This window comes from Protobothrops mucrosquamatus, unplaced genomic scaffold (genome assembly GCF_001527695.2).
Source record: "Protobothrops mucrosquamatus isolate PMUCROS unplaced genomic scaffold, P.Mucros_1.0 scaffold_217, whole genome shotgun sequence".
In the NCBI taxonomy this organism is placed as follows: domain Eukaryota; kingdom Metazoa; phylum Chordata; class Lepidosauria; order Squamata; family Viperidae; genus Protobothrops; species Protobothrops mucrosquamatus.
In genome coordinates, this window is record NW_015386293.1 from 1806628 (window position 1) to 1816627 (window position 10000).

Below are 10000 nucleotides of genomic sequence, written 5' to 3' on the forward strand. Positions count from 1 at the left end.
ACAGCCAACCCCCCATCCCATCAGAACACAGCCAAGTTCCTTAACCAATCAGAACACACTTCCACCCATTCAGAACACAACCAAGTCCCCACCCCTTCAGTTCAAACCCCACTGGCAGTTAAAAGAAAGAAACAGCAGACATTTCATATTACTCTGAGAAGCACAAAGCTAAAAGCACAAGCCTGATGATGATGAATGTTATTTCATCGAAACGTCGCTATGATACTTCTAATCTTACACGGGAGAAAACCCGAATGACCAAAGACTCACATATAAGCACCCGTGAAAACCTCAGAAAACAAATATATATATATATATATATATATATATATATATATATATATATATATATATATATATATATATATATATATATATATATATATATATATATATATATATATATATATTACAATATTAAGTGTCAAAAGCTATTTCCCTTTCATAGGCTAATCATATCATTTGAAGGAAGACAGTTTGAAAAACTTCCTCTTAATTAGGATCTGTAACATCTGAGTGAAAGTGTGAAAAGATTAAATGTCAACGCTGCAATGAATTGAACTGAAGCCATTTTCACTTCTTTTTCGGTTGCCACATATTTAGAAAGGAAGTAGGGGGGAAGTGTAGTTTTAAGTTAGCCATAACAATTCTCAAGTATGGGAACCAAGATCATTACTGATAACATTTTGGTGGGCTGGAGATCTGGGAGGAGTGCCCACGTTTAGTAACAATTGGTGAATGTGATTTATGACATCTAACTGGGGTGGGAATTGCAACTTGCAACTTTGTAATCAGGGGAAGGGGAATTTAGTCTTGGGTTCACCTTTGTACATGCCGTTATTTTGTAGCCAAATAAAAATGTTGAGGAAGAATTCCTTGCCTTGAAGTTCTTTTAATTGGTCTCATCTATCGGAACCATGACATTAACCCAAGACTCCATACTCTTTTAATACCACGGAGTCCTGAGCTCCGGTTGCCTACCCAAAGTCATGGGAGGACGACAAAGACTCAGGGAAGATTCCATGATGGAGAAAAAGGAAGAGCCTGCTGCTGGCCTCGAAGCTACAGCAGTCACATCAGTGGATGGCGTGCAGGCCATCGCCCCAATGGAGAGTGTGACTTTGGCGGCTCCGGCAGCAGGCGTGAGACCAAAGGAACAGGAGATCCAGTTGGAGCCCTTATTGCTATCGGAGGGAGTCCTATCTATCGGAGACACTTGGTGTTCAGAAACAACCCAACCGAAAAAGAGTTCGGTAAAGGCCACTGAAACTGAATTTCTGCTAACTGCTTTTCACAAATCATGCTCTCCTGACAGGAGAACAGGATGACAGATGACCCCAAGACCATCCCCAATCCAGGTGAAGCCCAAGTCCCATAGCTGGGGCCCGAGCTGCCTCCTAGTGACCAAAGCCACCAGCTTTAACTTCAAGCCCTGTGCGGAGGCAAAGCCCGGACTGGCGTCAGTGTCACGATAGCCCCGACCAGTGTCGGCAGCCTGTCAGCCCTGATTGCCGTTGACGTTATGCCAGTCCTGACCGTCAGCAATTGTATGATAGCCCTGATCGGTACCATCGCTATGTGAGTCCTGACCGGTACCCACGCCAGATCAACCCTGAACGCTATCAGCATCGAGCAAGTCCCGATCACTGCCAATACTCGGATAGCCCTGATCGATATCCAGTCCGGATTGATATTGGCATCATGCTAGTCCCGACCATTATCGTTACAGACTCAGTCCTGATTGGTACTCCCGTCGACTTAGTCCTGAGCATTGCCGATGCCACACTACTCCAGGGCCCCTACCAAGAGCTCACCAAGCAATGGGGCTCCCACGAGACCAACTGCTGGCCACGCCCCCTGGCCAACTGCAGCAGTACAGATTGCTGCAGGCTCTCTTAGATCGGCAGCGACCCATGGAAGCCCCTCCTTTCAATCCTACATTTGATGGTGACCCCGAGAAAATAACTTTCTTCTTGAATCAAGTGCGCTCCCACATGAACCAGAATTCCAATGCCTATCCAGAATCTGCCAACATGGTCGATGTGGTAGTGGCAAACTTAGAGGGGGATGCAGCGGAGTAGTTGAACGGCTTGTACAATGAGCAATCACCTGAGCTATGGAACTTCATCCTGTTTATTCAAGGACTAAGGACCAGGCTTGAAGATGGTTCCCTAGCTCTGCAAGCTGAAAAAGACATTCATGAGGTGAAACGGGTCAGTCAGCGAAGGAATACATGCGTGAATTCCGGAGAGTGTCTGGCAGAATTGTGCAGTGGCCTGAGCGATCACTAGTTCGGGGCTTTTCAACCTTTTCACCGACTGCACCACTTTTAGGATATGGCAATATTCGAGTACCACCTAGCAAGGTGTCAAAAACTTGATGACTAAAAAAAACAAAAAAAAACTGTTCAAAGTTGCAATTGCACTGAAATGACTTATGACCATTTTTCACGCTTATGACCATTGCAGCATGCCCAGAGTCATGTGATTTATATTTGGATGCTTGGCAACTGATTCATATTTAGGATGGTCACAGTATCCCAGAGTCATGTGATCCCCTTTTGCAACCTTTTGACAAGCAAAGTCAATGGCAGGACTGCTGGTGGCCAAGTGCTAAGGTGGGACTTTCCTCCCTCCCTCCTTCCCTGCCTCCCTCTTTCTCATGCCCACCTCTTTCTAAAGGAAGAATTTGAACACACACACACACACCATATTTTCTCTCTTCCATATATTCATCAAACAAGGAAAAGCCTCCAGAGACAGAAAAGACAAGCTGCTGAGTGAACTAGCTTAAAAGGGCACATTCCCCTTTAAGAATTAGCTACTGGGAGAAATAGATGCCTAATGCAGAGGATGAGATTCCTACTGTTCCAAAGGGCACTGCAAGCAATAAAGAGAGATCTATCGGCTGAAAGGGAAGCTTGGTTATGGAAACCTGCCTGGCACAGGAAAAAGGCCAGAATAAGACTGAAAAGAGAAATTGAAAATTGTGTAATGGATTAAAAGGCAATGTTGATTTATGGACTGTTTTAAGGATTAAGATTCAGAGTTAGAAGTAAGAAAAAAAATAGGGGGTGATTATTAGAACAGATATCTTAAATAGATTAAGAATGTACTTTTTGGAATATTAGGTTTATTTTGATGAAAATTATTATGTATTGGAATGGAAAAAATGGTGGCCTTTTAGATTTGGATTGTTTCAATAATTAATTGAGTGTTTTAAAAAATTAATAAGATGTTTTTGTATGATAACATAGATGTGATAAGGCATGATAATTGGATGAAATTTGAATTTTGTTTAATGAACTGAAATGATTTAAGGCTTAATATTATTTTGTTATCTTAAAGAGATTGATGGATGGATGGATTATATATGTATAGGGTAGATTAATATTTTATTTTAATTAGGACATGTATTGTGTAGTGGAAGAAGAAATAAATGAGACTTGTGATAAAATGAGGGATGTGAGAGATTAAGAATTAGAATATATCTGGAAGGGATACCTGAATTGATAACTTGTTGATTTAAAGTTAAATTTGATTATGGTAATTGTAAACTTACAAAGTTTTAAAACAGGTTTAGCAGTTATAGAAATTTAAATTACAAATGGAACATTTTAAACGTATTATGCTATTTGAGGGAAATAGAGAGGGGACATTGAATGTATTGAGTTATGTTATTTATATATGGTTTTATTTTTGAATGTTTGATTACCCCAACACCACAGTGTGTCCTGAGCACTTTGTCTTAAGAATTAAAAAACCATAAAATGTGTTTCAAAAAAAAAAAAAAGAATTAGCTACTAGCTAGAAAGGAAAGTTAAGGAGCACAGCCGGCACTTAAGGAAGAAAAAAAAGTAGTAAGTATTTGCTACCAGCTAAGGCAGCCTCCCCAAATGGCTCCATTCATAAGTAAAGGAATGCTACAGGCAAAATCCATTCAGGAGAAAAATACTTCAAAATCCCTTGCAGCAAAACTTACAGCTAACAATAGCAGAGCAATAGAAGCTAACACGAGACATCAGCCATCAGCCAAATAGAAATTGCCAAACACTCCTTAAGAACACAAAGCCGTCATTGCACAAATCCCAGAACTTCAAAGTCACAAAAGCACATAAGAATCCTTCCACTCTCCATCTCCCTCCCTCCCTCCTTCCATGCCTCACCTCCAGCTGATGCTACCTTTCTTCATTCCTCATGGAGGGCAACCCCTCCCCTGCTGCATTTCTTGTCTGTTTGTTGCTGCCAGCACAGGTGGCTGCCACAGAAGTTGTGGATTGGCTCATGGGCGGCCTGCTTGATCTCCTCTCCCTCCCCACCCTCCTCCTTCCCCTTCGGTGCAGCTAGAGCTGACTCCACCTCCTCCCAAGGCTGCTTCTTTTTTTCAAGTCCGGATAGGACCAGATCTGTTCGAGGCATGCATCTTCAGAGAGATCCCTGATCAACTCCACGAATGGTATCGGCCATGAATTTAGACATCAATTTAAACTGCTACAGGAAGCCAACGGCCCCTGGACCTAGACCGAAACCAGTTCCAGTGAGGCGTCAGCTCTCCCGATGAACCCCACCAGCCATGACCACAGGAGCTCCAAAAGCGTCGGCTGGACCCCTGATCAGATGTTTCGGCCACACTAGTAAAACCAAAAGGGAGCTTGCAATCCTCCAGGGAAAAATCGAGTTGGATTAACCAAGAGCAAGCCACTCAAGTCACCTCCCCTACTCAAGAGAAAGCTGAGGCCCCAACTGAAGCTGGTCTTTCACCCACTCTGCGATGATGAAGGAGAAAACTACCCGATAGTGAGTCAGCCTGTTCCACCTTTTTCCCTCTATGCCAAGCTCATGGTCCCTAAGACAGGAGCACGGATGGACTTACCTGTACTGATAGACTCTGGGTGTTCACAATGCCTAATCAACCTCCCTACTGTTCTCAAGTTAGGCATCAGAGCTAAAAAGCTTTCTTCCCCCATGAGGTTCGAACAGGCGGACGGGTCCTTATGGGCGGAGTCCTAGTCACCCACCTAACAGAACCAGTACGATAAGAGATGGGGGAGCATTGGGAATTTATCCAGTTTGTGGCGGTCCCAAAAATGACTGAAGCAGTGATTTTAGGATTAGTCTGGTTGGACAAGTGGAAACCTTTAATATGGTGGGAGAATGGAATGAGAACTCTGAGGTTAGCCATAGGGCCATCACCCCTCAACCCCTCTAGTGACACCAGCGGGGTCCCAGATCAGATCATCCCAGAAGTGAAAACATTGAGGGAATACATTAATAAGAATTTAGCAAGAGGGTTTATTAAACCCGCAAAATCCAAAGTGCTGCCCCCATACTTTTTAAGGGGAAAAAATGGATCGTTGAGGCTCTGGGTGGATTTTAAAAGGTTAAAATGCTGTTAGTGTGGAGAATATGTACCCTCTCCCCTTAATGAAAGACATGTTAGCCCACCTGGCGAAGGGACGAATTTTTACCAAGTTAGACCTAAGATTAGGTGTATTATTATACAAGAAAGGGAGATGAATGGAAAACTGCTTTCAACAGCCCCCTGGGTAGTTTTCAGTTTAAAGTCATGCCTTTTGGATTACAAGGAGCTCCTGCTGTGTTCATGCAGCTGATCAATCAAGTACTGCATGATCATTTATATAAAGGAGTTTTGGTTTATCTTGATGACAATTTAATCTATACAGAGACTATGGGAGAACATACCATTTTAGTATGAGAAATACTTAAAAAACTGCTGAATGCTAAACTCTACACAAAACTCTCAAAGTGCGAGTTCCATCAGACATGTTTGGATTATCTGGGTTACAGAATCTCCAGTGAAGGCATTGAAATGGATCCTACTAAAGTAAAAGCCGTAATTGAATGGCAGCCCCTACGAACTCGGAAACGGCTCCAAAGTTTTTTGGGATTTGCTAATTTCTACTGCCAAGTATCCCCTCAGTATAAAAGCCAATGTAAACAGATCATAGATTCTATTATGCTACCGCTTCAATTCATTTCTCAAATAACTCCTAGGAAACAACGACATGTGAAGTCATCTAACCCAGATGACCCATTAAAGAAATTAAAGCAAGAACTGGAAAATGACAAATGGCTCAAAGAAAACCAAACCATCCTGACCCTTAGGGATGGATTAGCTTGGAAAGGGGGGAAATTGTATTTGCCTGAATCGCTCAGACTCCAAGGGCTCCAGCATAGCCACAACGTTAAATAAGCTGGTTACTTTGGATATTTAAAGACACTACAATTAATTTGGAGGCAATTTTCATGACCAAGCTTAAAGAAAGATGTGGAGAACTATGTAAAAAGTTGTGCAGTCTGTGCTACCATGTAAAGAATCCGGAAAGCCCCCTGGACTCTTACAGCCTGTAGCAGATCCTTCTCAGCCATGGGAAGAGATTGCTATGGATTTTATTGTTGAATTGCCAGAGAATAGAGGAAATACAGTAATATGGACTGTGTTGTTGTTAGTTGCAAAGTTGTGTCCGACCCATCGCGATCCCATGGACGTTCCTCCAGGCCTTCCTGTCCTCTACCATCTTCTGGAGTCACACCTACTGCTTCAGTGACCCCATCCAGCCACCTCATTCTCTGTCGTCCACTTCTTCTATTGCCCTCAATCTTTCCTAGCATTAGGCTCTTCTCCAGTGAGTCCTTCCTTCTCATTAGGTGCCAAAAGTACTTGAGTTTCAACTTCAGGGTCTGGCCTTCTAAAGAGCAGTCAGGGTTGATCTCCTCTAGGACTGACCGGTTTGATCGCCTTGCAGTCCAGGGGATTTGCAGAAGTCTTCTCCAGCACCATAGTTCAAAGGCCTCAATTCTTTTGCACTTAGTCTTTCTTATGGTCCAGCTTTCACAGCCATACATTGCAACTGGGAAAATTATGGCCTTGACTATACATACTTTTCTTGGCAGGGTGATGTCTCTGCTTTTTAATATGCTGTCTAGATTTGCCATAGTTTACCTCCCCAGGAACAAGCGTCTTTTAATTTCTTGGCTGCAGTCCCCATCTGTGGTGATCTTGGAGCCCAGGAAGATAAAAAGTGAAAAAATACAATAGAAAAAGGAAAAATAAACAACAAAATATAATATCAACAGCTACAATTTTGTCAAAGGCTTTTTCAGCATTTGATGATAAAATTAAAAAATGATTTTTGTTTTTATTCAAGTCTACTAAATCTACAACTAACCTAATGTCTAATACTTTTATTATGACATTATAATAAAAGTATTAGATATTAGGTTAGTTGTAGATTTTCTCTTATGCCTTAATATCATTGAATTGACTTGCTCTTCACATTGATGGAAACATTTAATGATCATTTTTGTTCTAATATGTTATTTTCTACTTTGCTCTTTAATTAGCTATTGAATTATGTGACCACAACATTACTATTCTCTGACCGAAGTGTTGATAACAACTTGATATCATGGAACAGAGTTATTCTATTACATGGTAATTATTGTCTTTTTAATTAAAATGTATGCAGCTAGAATATTTTAATGTAATACTTAACTTACAGCATTTTGTATGACTGAGAATGTTTCTCTTCAGTGGCTTAAATAATTTGTAGAATAATCCTGTAAGAAAATCAGTATTATTTCTCCCTTACTGTACTACAGTGGAAGCTGAAAGATGGAGCAAAATATAGTCCCAGTTACTGCCTTGCACTGTGTTTTCATATATTGGACTACTTTGTGTGACTTGTCACTATTGTGAGACTCCATAATTCAGTAGCAAATGCTGTCAGCTGATGTGGTCGGAAACATGCTGAATTAAGTTATTTAATAATATGCTATATTTTGATTGTAGGTCCTCCTGGTACTGGTAAAACATCTCTTTGTAGAGCAATGGCTCAGAAGTTGACTATTAGACTTTCAAATAGGTAATTTTAAATAATGTTTTCTATATTCAAAATTAAAATAGCATTTAATTCACAAGCTAGCATTTCAACCTTAATTTGCAATGGTTGAATATTATTGTATGTATGCTGTTCTTCTTTTAATCTGAACCTTTTTCATTTGGACATCATTCCATCCCTATTGTGCAACCTCCGCTTCCACAACAATGTAAGATCTAAATGAAAACAAAAGTATTTGTGTATTTCAGAGCAATATAAATGAAACATCATAACCCGTAATAACTCTGAAATTGTTCATTCCTTTAACACTGGTTATTTTTCCTTATTTGATAATAGTTATTTATTGACCCTGTTTCAGCTTCATTTGTTTTAGTTAATTCTCACAGTAAAATAAGTCTAAGACTTGGGAAAAGTCTCATTTGGTCTAATGCTTTATAAAGACATGACAGAAATAATAATCTTTGTTTTAATTTTAATTGAACTTTTAGGTACTGCTATGGACAGTTGATAGAGATAAATAGCCATAGCCTCTTCTCTAAATGGTTCTCGGAGGTATGTATTTATATATTTTTTTCAGATGTTTAACTTCCATTTGTGATTTCTGGGATATGTTGAGTTGGTAGGGAATTTATACTCCCTTGCTAGTTTTTGGTGTAAAAATAAACTCTCATATCTCAGTGTAAAGAACCTGTATAATGAATGGACAAGCCACTATTTATTCCAGAATCTGCCACACATTGGAAAGTAGGCAGGTTGACTCAGCCCAAAAGACTACTTAACATTGATGAATCAAACAGGGTTTCCATACTTTTGCTCTCCAGTAGGATATGCCTAATAATGAAGGGAAGGGGCAGGGAATAAGTCATACTTTTCCTTTGGGCTAAAGAGAACAAAAACTTAGTTGTTTTAGAATCCTTATATCTAGAGGAGAGGGGGAAGAAGAGAGCAAAACCAAAAAAGCCACTTCTAGAAATAAAGAAAGAGATTGGGAAGAAAAGCTGAAGAAAATAGGTTTGAGGGAGATTCTGAGGAGAGAGCTCTCCAAGTGAAACAGATGAAGAATGTTGTGTGATAAATCTTGATGGTAGAGTAGGGTACGGCTGAAATGGACTTTGATGTAAATTATTCTTAGGTAAATTAGGTACTCCTGAGCTTTCAGAAAGAGAACTTTGGGGGGGGGGAATGGAGGCAGGTGGCTGAGAAACATCTCTGGAAAGGAGAGAGACTAGAGGAGCATGGAAGAATTACTGCTAAATCTCTGAGCAAAATTCAAAGTGATATATCCTAGAAAGATAGTAAGAAGTTTTATTGCAGAAATTTATTTGTCTCCAACGTATAGGCTTACCATAAGATTTTAAGTTTTATTTTATGGGACCTGTTCCTGCTTAATTATTTCTTGTAACTTTTGTAATTAAATGTTATTGTTCTTAAACAAAGCAAATAATTCTTATCTTTTTTCAACACTTTAATCTTTGATCCTCAGGTCCCACCCACTGAATCTGTGAAATTTATTATAATTTATGATATATCAAGTCCTCAATGTTTTGTGCCATTGTACGGTTTTAAATCTTAGATCTTATCCACACATCTCAAAGTGATGCTACAGAGTTTTTCAATTCCACTTTATTATTATTGTTAAATATATTTGCATGTCATTGCGATGAAAAGCACCTCTTGGCAAGCACATAAAAGTATTATATAAAACAACCCCCATATAAAAATGAAAAAATATTACACAGCAAAAATAAAGGATAAAAGGGGACAAAATTAACAAACCAAAATAAATTGTTATCCTCAATAATATAATAATCAACATTCATAGTAGTATGCCAGATCAATTCAGACCTATTATCACAATTTAGATGTTAAAGTAGGAAAGTATTATAAAACCTTTCTCATAGCAAGAGGTGGAGCTAACAATCTCAGGAGAAGAAAGCAAACTTGAGACCTCCCATCTTTCTTTCACTCTATGGGTAGCAAGCCTCTCTGTAACAGTACTGGGGAAGTATATTTTCCATTATACCCCTTTAAAAAACAAAATGAATTATTGATATTGCACACTTGAAATTTCCTCAGACTTAGAAAAAAGCAATTATAATCATTGTAGAAATAGAGTTTGAAAGAACAAGTTTAATAATA

The 10000-nt window shown here is 39.5% G+C and overlaps 1 protein-coding gene across 1 annotated transcript in view; it reads left to right on the forward strand.

The window, feature by feature from the left end:
* Positions 1 to 10000, forward strand: part of TRIP13 (thyroid hormone receptor interactor 13) — a 44288-nt gene that overhangs the window by 10116 nt on the left and 24172 nt on the right. The window contains exons 6-8 of the mRNA XM_015827903.1: positions 7365 to 7455; positions 7813 to 7885; positions 8350 to 8413. Coding sequence (XP_015683389.1) covers positions 7365 to 7455; positions 7813 to 7885; positions 8350 to 8413 — 228 coding nt within the window. The remainder of the gene's footprint in view (positions 1 to 7364; positions 7456 to 7812; positions 7886 to 8349; positions 8414 to 10000) is intronic.